The following is a 12,335-nucleotide window of genomic DNA, read 5'->3' on the forward strand; positions in this document are numbered from 1 at the left end:
TACTGTTGAATGGTATTGTAGAAACATTCAGCAACACTGTACAGGTTTTCATTTATTTTTATGATGTAACATCAATATAGCATGATTTAGATGCCAGCATTATTCAGTGATAATTCTAGTTGTTGTGCTTGGTTGGTGTACTGACGTGTAGGAACCAGGGGAAGACTTGTCCTCTGGGCTTGTAGCTGCTGCTGACGATGCTGAGGAGAGTGTCCAGGACCATGGCCAGCCAGGTGGATGTGGACAGGATCTCAGGGCCCACCTACAGTATATACCACAACAAACATGGCAGGGGAGAGTCACAGCACCACCCAAATGGTAAAAGCTTTAGATGACTGTGGTCCTTCTTCAGTTCATATTTATTAGGACATTTATCTGGTAAAACAATGGGATACTTTCAGAGACACTCCTTTCTTATTTTATGGTACAGAAATGACCAGCTATTTACTTAAGCAATGAGGCACGAGGGGGTGTGGTAATATGGCCAATATACCCACAGCTAAGGGCTGATCTTAGGGATAACGCAACGCAAAGTGTCTGGATACAGCCCTTTGCTGTGGTATATTGGCCACATACCACAACCCCCCGATGTGCCTTATTGCTATTATAAGCTGGTTACAAACGTAATTAGAGCAGTAAAAATAAATGTTTTGTCATACCAGTGGCTGATATAGCACGGCTGTCAGCCAATCAGCATTCAGGGCTTGAACCACCCAGTTTATAATAAGAAATAACATGGTAAAATGGTAATTACACAGTAACAACCTTAGCATGCATTATTTGTTGTTTTCTCTTCAGATTCATTATAACAAACACTACTAGGCACCAGGGTACTAGTATCCCTTGACACTACATCATTTCCTAGTTAATACCAGGTAAGTACCAGTGCTATAAAATACAATGCTCCCATAACGTGTGGAGTCTGCTCTTACCCCAAGTCCTCCCTCCGTGTCTGCGGGCATGTTGCTCTCGTATTTGGCCAGCACCGAAGCCAGACCGCTCAGAGCCAAGATGGAGTTCCCCTGCACCACCGGACTGTCCCTATCGCCACGGAGACACAGGTGTAACACAGGGTTACCATGACAACAGTAGCAGGACTCACCGCCATCGTCAACCAAACAGTGTGGCTACAGGCCACTGCTCCTCGATCCCGGTGTTGGGGGGCTTTAAGTGTGTACAGGATTTTGTTCCAGTCCAGTACAACCCCACCTGCTTCAAGGGTTCGAATGATGGCACTGACCTAGTCTAGAATAGTCCCACTGTTTTGTTGAGACCAAAGCTATCAACAGACAAACAATCGGTAAAATCCCTTACCATAATTATAAATGCAATATAATTGCGACAAGTTACATTGTTAATGCATACACTTGACACGGTGGGAAATTCAATGTCAATGCAGAGGAGACAGACTTACTTTGCTGCAGATTTGACAACATCAGTCAGCTGGTCCCTGACCCTGTGTAGAGGGAGAGGAAGACAAGGAGGATGATTTAGAGTCTATCGCTGGACGAGGGGATGAACGGTTCATCTTCTCATGTCTTGATTTACGATTACGCACGCACACAGTCTCTTTTCATTTGAGCGTAGCACATCACTCACATGGCGGATGTCTGTCCCATTGAGAACATGCATTGACACCGATGTTCCCTCTGGTGTGCGTGTGGAGTTACAGTTGAAGTCGGAAGTTTACATACACCTTACCCAAATCTTTTCCGTTTTTCACAATTCCTGACATTTAATCCAAGTAAATATTCCATGTTTTAGGTCAGTTAGGATCATCACTTTATTTTAAGAATGTGAAATGTCAGAATAATAGTAGAGAGAATGATTTATTTAAGCTTTTATTTCTTTCAGCACATTCCCAGTGGGTCAGAAGTCAACATACACTCAATTAGTATTTGGTAACATTGCCTTTAAAATTGTTTAACTTGGGTCACACGTTTCAGGTAGCCTTCCACAAGCTTCCCACAATAATTTGGGTGAATTATGGCCCCTTCCTCCTGACAGAGCTGGTGTAACTGAGTCAGCTTTGTAGGCCACCTTGCTCGCACACGCTTTTTCAGTTCTGCCCACAAATTTTCTATGGGATTGAGGTCAGGGCATTGTGATGGCCACTCCAATACCTTGACTTTGTTGTCCTTAAGCCATTTCGCCACAACTTTGGAAGTATGCTTGGGGTCATTGTCCATTTGGAAGACCCATTTGCGACCAAGCTTTAACTTCCTGACTGATGTCTTGAGATGTTGCTTCAATAAATCTACAGAATTTTCCTTCCTCGTGAAGCCATCTATTTTGTGAAGTGCACCAGTCCCTCCTGCAGCAAAGCACCCGCACAACATGATGCTGCCACCCCGTACTTCAAGGTTGGGATGGTGTTCTTCGGCTTGCAAGCCTCCCCCTTTTCCCTCCAAACATAACAATGGTCATTATGGCCAAACAGCTCTATTTTTGTTTCATCAGACCAAAGGACATTTCTCCAAAAAGCACAATCTTTGTCCCCATGCGCAGTTGAAAACCGTAGTCTGGCTTTTCTAGGGCGGTTTTGGAGCAGTGGCTTCTTCCTTGCTGAGCAGCCTTTCAGGTTAGGTCGATATAGGACTCGTTTTACCGTGGATATAGATACTTTTGGACCTGTTTCCTTCAGCGTCTTCACAAGGTCCTTTGCTGTTGTTCTGAGATTGATTTGCACTTTTCGCAACAAAGTACGTTCATCTCTAGGAGACAGAATGCGTCTCTTTCCTGAGCGGTGTGACGGCTGCGTGGTCCAATGGTGTTTATACTTGCGTACAATTGTTTGTACAGATGAACATGGTACCTTCAGGCGTTTGGAAATTGCTCCCAACGATGAACCAGACTTGTGGAGTTCTACAATTTTTTTTCTCAGAGGTCTTGGCTGATTTCTTTTGATTTTCCCATGATGTCAAGCAAAAAGGCACTGAGTTTGAATGTAGGCCTTGAAATTTATCCACAGGTACACCTCCAACTGACTCAAATGATGTCAATTAGCCTATCAGAAGCTTCTAAAGCCATGACATAATTTTCTGGAATTTTCCACAGTCAAAGGCACAGTCAACTTAGTGTATGTAAACTTCTGACCCACTGGAATTGTGATACAGTGAATTATAAGTGAAATAATCTGTCTGTAAACAATTGTTGGAAAAATTACTTGTGTCATGCACAAAGTTGATGTCCTAACCCACTTGGCAAAACTATAGTATGTTAACAAGAAATTTGTGGCGCGGCTGCAAAACAATTTTTAAATGACTCCAACCTAAGTGTATGTAAACCTCTGACTTCAACTGTATTTGGCCTGCAATTTCTGAGGCTGGTAACTTGAATGAACTTATCCTCTGCAGCATAGGTAACTCTGGGTCTTCCATTCCTGTGGCGGTCATCATGAGACCCAGTTTCATCATAGCGCATGATGCTTTTTTTGCGACTGTGCTTGAATTAACTTTCAAAGCTGTTGAAATATACAAGATTGATTGACCTTCATGTCTTAAAGTAATGATGGACTGTCATTTCTCTTTGCTTATTTGAGCTGTTCTTGGCATAATATGGACTTGGTCTTTTACCAAATAGGGCCATCTTCTGTGTACCACCCCTACCTTGTCACAACACAACTGATTGGCTCAAATGCATTAAGAAGGAAAGAAATTCTACAAATTAACATTTAAGAAGTCACACCTTAATGCATTCCAGGTGACTACCTCATGAAGGACTGGTATAGTGATCTCTGTTGAGGTGATGGATGGACCAGTAACCTTTTGGAAGAATTTGCTGTGCACATTTCCCTCATATCACTGTCAGCCATTAATAGTAGAAAAGTGGTACTATTTGGTGCTGTTGGTAGAGCACGGAGCTTGAAATGTCAGGATTGTGGGAATATGTATGTGTGCATGACTATTAGTCCCTTTGGATAGTGTATACTAAAGTGCACATATATATATTTTTTTTAATGATTAGATACCAGAATATTGTGACGAGGAGAGGAAACTATTTTAGACTATTGATATGGAGCCCATATTCCTGGCAGATTAGCCTTCAAATGATCCCCTCATTTGAGAAGAGAGCTGTTTTAGGAAGTTGATACATCTAATTAATAGTGTCTGTCACTGAGATACACTGGAATTACATTACAAGACTGGCATCCAAATTAGATAGTTAGATTCATGCGAAGCTATACCGAAAACTATTAACACTATTGTCCATCTTGTAATGTAATTCCAGTGTAAGTCAGTGACAGAAAGAAACTAGATTTATTCAGGAATGTTGCCTAATTCTGCGTCTTTTACCCAATGGTAAAGGGCAGAGTAATCTGTGTTAAGAGCTGAGATGTTTTTGATTATAGGGAGAGGAGTCAAAATGACAGGACTTTATGGTGGATGCCACAGAGGAAGTAATTCAGAAAATGACCATCTCCGCAAAGGTCAACTATGTCCTGTTGTTCCATAGTCTTAAATAATGTCATACTGTCGGCTCCAGGGACCAATGGAATGTGCTTTGTTAGAAGATGAGCTGGATTATGGTGGAATAGAACAGCATGTTTAAAGACGGGTGTGTGTGTGGGTGTGTGTTCTCACCAGAGCCAGGCACAGTGCTGTTTGTACTGCAGCTCCTCTGGACTCTCCTTGCCTTGCTTCTGCTGCATCTCCAGCTCTGCCCGACGGCCCTAATGACCACAGCAACCATGACCACACAGCAACCACATACACCATACCGGTACAGCAACCATGGTCGCAAATCAACCGCATTCATACGGCAACCATGACCATAAATTGACCAGGAAACTCAATAGAGATAAACAGAAAGACATGCTGTATTCATAGGGCACGCACACACCTGTAGGACGGCATGGTACGCTCGGCTCATGAACCCTCGCCAGGCCTGGGGTAGGAGGAGGGCCCGATGCCACTCTGATGGCTGAATGTTCACCTGACCACAGAGAAGAGAAACACTGAGTATGTATGCACATTCATACATGCACACTACCGTTCAAAAGTTTAGGGTACTTAGAAATGTCCTTGTTCTTGAAAGAGAAGCCAATTAAAATAACATCAAATCGATCAGAAACACAGTGTAGACATTGTTAATGTTGTAAATGACTATCGTAGCTGGAAACAGCTGATTTATTTTATGGAATATCTACATAGGCGTACAGAGGCTCATTATCAGCAACTATCACTCCTGTGTTCCAATGGCACGTTGGTTTAGATCATCTAAGTTTATCATTTTGAAAAGGCTAATTGATCATTAGAAACCCTTTTGCAATTATGTTAGCACAGCTGAAAACTGTTGTCTGATTAAAGAAGCAATAAAACAGGGCTTCTTTACACTATTTGAGTATCTGGAGCATAAGCATTTATGGGTTCGATTACAGGCTCAAAATGGCCAGAAACAAAGACCTTTCTGCTGAAACTCGTCAGTTTATTCTTTTTTCTGAGAAATGAAGGTATTTCCATGCGAGAAATTGCCAAGAAACTGAAGATCTCGTACAACGCTGTGCACTACTCCCTTCACAGAACAGCGCAAACTGTCTCTAACCAGAATAGAAAGAGGAGTGGGTGGCCCTGGTGGACAACTGAGCAAGAGGACAAGTACATTAGTGTCTAGTTAGAAAAACAGATGCCTCACAAGTCATCAACAGGCAGCTTCATTAAATAGTACCCGCAAAACACCAGTCTCAACCTCAATAATGAAGATGCGACTCCGGGATGCTGGCCTTCTAGGCATTTTCAGTTTCTTGGCAATTTCTCTCATGAAATAGCCTTCATGTCTGAGAACAAGAATAGACTGATGAGTTTCAAAAGAAAGGCCTTTATTTCTGGCCATTTTGAGCCTGTAATCGAACCCACAAATGCTGATGCTCCAGATACTCAACAGGTCTAAAGAAGGCCAGTTTTATTGCTTCTTTAATCTGTAAAACAGTTTTCAGCTGTGCTAACATAATTGCTAAAGTTTTTTAATGATCAATTAGCCTTTTAAAATGATAAACTTGGATTAGCTAACAACGTGCCATTGGAACACAGGAGTGTTGGTTGCTGATAATGAGCCTCTGTACGCCTATGTAGATTTTCCATTAAAATAAATCAGCCGTTTCCAGCTACGATAGTCATTTATAACATTAACAATATCTACACTGTGTTTCTGATCAATTTGATGTTATTTCAATAGTCATTTATAACATTAACAAGGTCTACACTGTGTTTCTGATCGATTTGATGTTATTTCAATAGTCATTTACAACATGAACAATGTCTACCCTGTATTTCTGACCAATTTAATGTTATTGTAATGGACAAAAAAAAGTTTTTCTTTCAAATACAAGGACATTTCTAAGTGACCCTAACGGTAATGTATCTGTTTCAGAACAGTATGTGTACAAATAAACAGAAAATGGTGACGTAGGTCATCCATCTTTAAACACGTTTATATAAAAAGAACTGTACATGTTTCCAAAGATCATCACACACCTTGGGTGTGGAGTATTCATAGAAAGCACTTTTCCTGTCTAGTGGGAGTAAGCCTGAGTGTACACAAACATATCTAGCAACTCATAAACAAAACACTTGAGAGGGAAGGTTGATGAGCGGACTGCTAAAATAAACCGTTTGTGTAGTATGATGAGGATGCCTTAAACTGTCACTGGAGCGTACAACTAGGGCTGTCAGCCGGTGATTGTCAAGCAAACAACTGCTGGTCTCATGGTAATTGACCGTCAATTAACATAAACACATTTAGCATCTCCTGGCTTCCACGCATAGCCTTCTAGCCACTGATGAAGACCTTTGGAGCATCTACATTTTAAAACGTCTAATAAATCCATGTAATATAGCCCACACCAACACAATAAAACCATTATTTATTTTAGACAGATCTAAAGAAAATTATATGAAGAAAATGTAGTCTATTTCAGAAGAACAGAATAACATACTCTGAGTTGTCCTTATGTTGGGCCCTGATATGGCTAAGCCATGTGGCAGTGGGTTACACTAGTTCATTTAGCAGACAAGATTTGCTTAGAATTCTGTGGCATTACTTTATATTGTGAAGAATGCAATCGAACTTAGCTGAATAAAACAGAAAGGACATTTTCTCCAAGCGTCTATTCTGTGTTGAGCAGTTAACAAAGAAACAGGTGCTCCTACTTTCTTCATTTATAGTTATTTATGCAACTTTAGTTGTGACACAAATGTTGGGCCATACGTTTAGATTTTTAATACGTTCTAAGGCTGCATGATGCAACTCTAATGATGATTTGCGCAGGCTGTACACACTTCATCAGTCTCTCATTCACAATTTGACAAGCACTTGATAACGCCTCGAATTTCCCGGAATTCTAATTCCCTTCTCCCGGCTATGTGCCTAAGTACCTCTCGCTCACATGGTGCTCAGTCACGTGATCAGGTCTTTCTCACAGGCTGAAGACAGACAAATTGTGCAAATTACGCACATACTTCCAATTCCGAGGCACATATTGAAGATGTTGGAAGAACTGTCCACATTTACTTTCCATCAGCCAACAAGATGAGTAGGCCTACCGAACAGCAAAAGCACTAGCCTATGTCAATCTACTATCCCACATAGTACAAAAGTTGACCTATTCTATTCTGTGTGAGAAATAAATATTCCAAAACATAGTCTGAGACAGATGTAGGATGTGATAGATCCCAGATTAATACAATCACTAGCATCAAAAAAACATGTTTTAAGCAATGAGCTTGGCGCAACAGATGAGAACATTTAGCTTAAAATGTTGATAAACTATTAGGTTATTTCTTCACATTATAAGCGCAGCAATGCACACACCGCTGTAAGCTATACGTGTAAATGTTCCATTAGCAGGAAAACACCATTCTCAAAAGTGACCACAAATGTGATTATGCATGTAATGGTTTTATTATAAAGGTGCATTTTTAAGGTGAAAATGATCTTCCCAAACTTGAAACTCCCCCGCTGCATATGTAATGCCAGTTAGGCTTTACACCCGTTGTAAAGCAGATTAATGTGCTTAATTTTAAGAAGTTATTTGGCCACTTTAGTTGAGCTGTTTGCCTTAAGCTGGGCATAATTCACAAGTCATAATATATCATTCACAAGTGATGGGCTAAAATTGTCACCCATCACACCATTACTGATTTAATATTGTCTTTACATGTACTAAATAACACGTGTGAAATTTGCATTGATTTAGAATGGACCGTAATCATGCACCTGTCTCGAAACAGGGGCAGCGGAAAAACAGACGTCATCTATGCACTTCAATTGTTTCTCTCGTAAAGAGAAACAATGTGCTTAAAAGAAGAAAGTTGAGAAATAAATATAGTAGGCCTAGCCTATAGAAAGCTGATAGATTCCTGCTCTTTTTAACAGAAGCCATCACTCTGTTTTCTCATGCAATTGCATAGCCTATAGAAATGTTGCACAACATGAGCACATGGGCTCTCATGAAGTGTTTGATTAGATTTTCAATGACATCTGCATTGATGTCAGAGTGATTCATGGGACAATAGAGTGCTGAGTACCAGGCAGTTAGCAAGTTTGGTAGGCTACTAATGACCAGCAGCAGCATCAGAGCTTGGAGAAGACTAATTACCGTGACTAAGCGGTCACGTGGAATTTGACTGCTGTCATGACTCATGACCGCCGGTGTGGCGGTAATACGGTCACCGTAACAGCCCTACGTAAAACCAGCTGTCAGTTTGAAACATGGCTGTTGGATAAGACACAGTGGCCACAAAATAAAAAAGAGAAAGTATAAATGTGTAAATGTTCAGGTTACTTTTCTCAAGTCAACCAGCCAGTGGTGATGACGGACGGAGAGAAAGAAAGAGCGAGAGAAGACAATGGTAAACAGAAAAAGTAAGGACAACAGAAAAGGAAGAGAATGTGAGTAGATAGAGAGAACATGAACCAAAGAAAGATAAAGCGACCAGAAATATGATGGGATAGGGGAGAAATAGAAAGGCATCTACAGAGAGAGAGAGAGAGAGAGGAGACATCCCCTTGCCCCTACCAACTCACTCGGAGGGCCCTCCGTTGTCACGTGTTGCTGATGAAACTTTGAGGGTTACTTCCAGAGTGGTGATGGAATCAATAAAACACATCAACTTCGGAACACACTCGTGACTTGAATGATGCAATTCATGTTCCACTTTTGAATAATAAGACTAGCAATTCAAATGAACAAATCCCCTGTTGTTTAACAAGATCTAAACCTCAGTAAGTTAAACATTTAATTTGGGAGGTATTTAAGTCTCAAAATCAGAAATACATGCATGTGGAACATAATTAGGCACACTTCTCCATTCTTTTCTATGAAATCTCCAAACATATCACAGTGTGTGTCGGGATAGCACTTCGGTCTGAAGCCGGCAGCTTTGCTGGCTCGTCTGAAGTTGCTATCTGAGGGTCTAATTAACCCCTACACCCTCAATAAATTTCACTCCCTCAGCTTTGGGACACTTGTGCAAATGGCAGAGGTGCACGTGAATGCACAAATGGAGGGCCGAGGGGAACGGGGTGATTTGGGATTCAGCCAGAGAGAGATAGGGGAGGTCACCTCGTGAATGAGAGTGGCTAACATCTGCTGGTAGCTCCGCCCCCTGCTGAGGAGGAAGCGGTTGATTGGTCGTCCATCTCGGTCGGTCTGGACGGGTAAGTCAAAGGAGAGAAGGAGGCCAGCTGTAAAACACAAACATTATATCACATAAAACTTAAATTTGCGGAAAACCTAGCTAACCTGGTACTAGTCAAATAAATTATAAATATTCATTTGAGAAATGTAAAAAAAGAAAAGAAATGAAAAACCTTTATTTTCATGAACAATAGACTAAATGCATAGTAACTCATGCAGTCAAGAATTATTCATTTTGCATAACTTTAACTGACTAGCCAATTCCTGATTTTATTAATTTATCCTTATATTTCAATACAGGGGATGTCAACAATTTAGCAGACTTATTAAGGCCTTTTTTTAAGGACCAGCGGACTCCCTGTTATTGAATTTTTCTTATTGATGGTGTGTGTTGGTACCTACCTGCCAGGCCAGGTTTGAGACCAGGCTGTTTGCTCTTCTCATAGGTTTTCAGCATGAAGCCTGGGATCCCTGCCACCGTTTTCCCCTGGTCTGACCGGAGGCTCCCCCTTTTCAGGGCAGAGTGGTACACCCCACGGGGCATCTGGCTCATCTCCTGCTTCACCAGTGAGGTCAGGAAGAGCTCAAATGCTGAACAGAGGGGGGTGGGGAGAGAAAGAGAAAGAAATTGGAAAAGAGGCGATAGTGACATATTTGAATTCTGTTGTTGAAGTCTGCAATGGAACAAAATAGAAGTCTCAAAAGTGCAAACCGCACCCATCTGGCACTCAGGAAGGCTAAATGAAACACTATTTGAAATAAAAACAAATAGTATTTGAATTTGGACAAACATACTGTATATAATGGATGCCATGATGGATGTCCCCAACCCGTGTAAGAGCAGAGAAGAGTATTCACAGTTTCACACACAATGGGAGACTATGGTATAAACACACAGTTTATTTTTACGAGGCAGAGAAGGAAAAGAGTGGCCTGGGGCGTCTGGGAACAAAGCACGTCGACAAAAGGACATTGAGTGTTGGTTTACTTTTCAGAATTCCTCATCGTTTAATATAACTGACACGCTTCATTAAATTACATTGGAGCAGGAAACTGGAGTGGGGTAGAGTTTGGTCGAAAGAGGCTGTCGGGGGATTGGGACAGAATTTCTGATTTATTCGAGTCAACTGCTCTGTGGTGCTGCGTTTCAGCATGTAGAGACAGTCCTCGGGGGGTATTGCTGAATAGTTTCACACAAAACAATTTAAACGCTGCATTAAATCGAATACACTATTAAATCAAGATCCGAAAACATTTAGTCCCATCCTCAAAAGTTGGCACGGTGCTCAGTACTGCTGTGATTCTAAAGAGTTGTAGTGAGAGAGAGCGAGCACGTGTGTTGTGAGTATATGTGTCTAACAGTACAGTAGTTAGAAAAAGGACAGAAAAGGAAAGAACCAAGGTAGTTAGAGATGTGGGGTATATTAGATATGAGCAGCTTCTACCTGGCAGGACTGAGAGGGATGTGAGACCTAGGAGCTTCACATAGGATGGACCTGGAATGGACAAATCTTCCTCCTCCTCCTCCTCCTCCTCTTTCTCCTTTACCTGTTCCTCCTCCACACTTTCAGGAAGTTTTGCGACTGGCCTGGCCTACCAGGAAGACAAACCAGCATACCAAAGACATGATTGGCTGACTGATTGCATTACACAACAATGATAAACAACAATTTGATTAATTATGAGTATAATGGATTAAAATCAGATTAAGATAACTTTTTATCAATTGCAGATAAAAGTCCATACAAATGTTGACTTCTGCTTTCAACCCAACCCCGCCGATACATATACAGGTTTTTGGAGAGGTGCGGGGGGCTACCACACTGGGTGCACGGAGAGCGGTTGCTGTGGCGGGTTAAGTGTCTTGCTCAAGGGCACAACGGCAGACAATGTCATCTAGGATTCAAACAGGCAACCCTCCCGTTGCTGGCCTACCTCTCTTACCGCTAGACTACCTGCCGCTCCAGCGATTAATTACTACTACATAACGTTGCTAGGTGGTTGTATGAACATTGGGAGAGCGTCGTCTATCCAGTGGTACTCTCACCTGCTCGGGGAGGTGAAGGAGCGTGTGCGCTGCCTCTGAGAATTCTGACAGAGCCTTGTATCCACAACTGGCCACCTCAGGTTCCTGGAACACACAAACCCATCAAAACAAAAACATGCACAGAGATCTGGGAAAAGCTAGTCTAGGAAGCAGGCTGATTTCTCCACCAACCTTGTTGAGAGCGTAGCCCCAGAGAAAGCTGACAACCTGCTCTTTGAGTTTCTGAAGGAGAACAAGCCATAGTTAAGGGCAAAAAGGCCTCAAATCACATCAAAATGAAATGCTGCACAAAAACAACAAAAAATGTGTTAAAATTGCCATTGTTAAAATATGGGCCCCAGGTGTGTTATGCATAGTCCACAGATTTGGAGGACAGGTGGTGTACCTCGTACTCCTCTGTCTTGACAGTGAGCTGTGGTAGCAGAGCCAGGAGCTCTGCTATGGCCTTGACCACCAGAGGTCTAGAGTCACAGCTCAGCTTAGGGCCCAAGGCTGTCCATGTGGAGCCCACATCCACCACCTGGAAAAACATCATCAATGTTTACCACCTGAAGACAACGTTATCTTAGGAGGTTTATTGAATTATGCTTATTGTAACAAGCACATACCAAGTAAGGCAGTATTCATATTCAGTATTCAGACATCTTAGGA

At 41.8% G+C, this 12,335-nt stretch overlaps 1 protein-coding gene across 3 annotated transcripts in view; it reads right to left on the reverse strand.

Annotated features, from left to right (window-relative positions):
• focad (focadhesin) overlaps window positions 1–12,335 on the reverse strand; it is a 93,078-nt gene that overhangs the window by 14,932 nt on the left and 65,811 nt on the right. For all 3 annotated transcript variants that reach the window (XM_064931707.1, XM_064931708.1, XM_064931706.1), the window contains 11 exons: window positions 12,070–12,204; window positions 11,856–11,906; window positions 11,685–11,768; window positions 11,083–11,230; window positions 10,040–10,228; window positions 9,563–9,684; window positions 4,843–4,935; window positions 4,584–4,672; window positions 1,415–1,456; window positions 933–1,041; window positions 146–262 (listed from right to left, as the gene is read on the reverse strand). In XM_064931707.1, coding sequence (XP_064787779.1) covers window positions 146–262; window positions 933–1,041; window positions 1,415–1,456; window positions 4,584–4,672; window positions 4,843–4,935; window positions 9,563–9,684; window positions 10,040–10,228; window positions 11,083–11,230; window positions 11,685–11,768; window positions 11,856–11,906; window positions 12,070–12,204 — 1,179 coding nt within the window. The remainder of the gene's footprint in view (window positions 1–145; window positions 263–932; window positions 1,042–1,414; window positions 1,457–4,583; window positions 4,673–4,842; window positions 4,936–9,562; window positions 9,685–10,039; window positions 10,229–11,082; window positions 11,231–11,684; window positions 11,769–11,855; window positions 11,907–12,069; window positions 12,205–12,335) is intronic.

The sequence above is a fragment of the Oncorhynchus masou genome, chromosome 23, assembly GCF_036934945.1.
Source record: "Oncorhynchus masou masou isolate Uvic2021 chromosome 23, UVic_Omas_1.1, whole genome shotgun sequence".
In the NCBI taxonomy this organism is placed as follows: domain Eukaryota; kingdom Metazoa; phylum Chordata; class Actinopteri; order Salmoniformes; family Salmonidae; genus Oncorhynchus; species Oncorhynchus masou.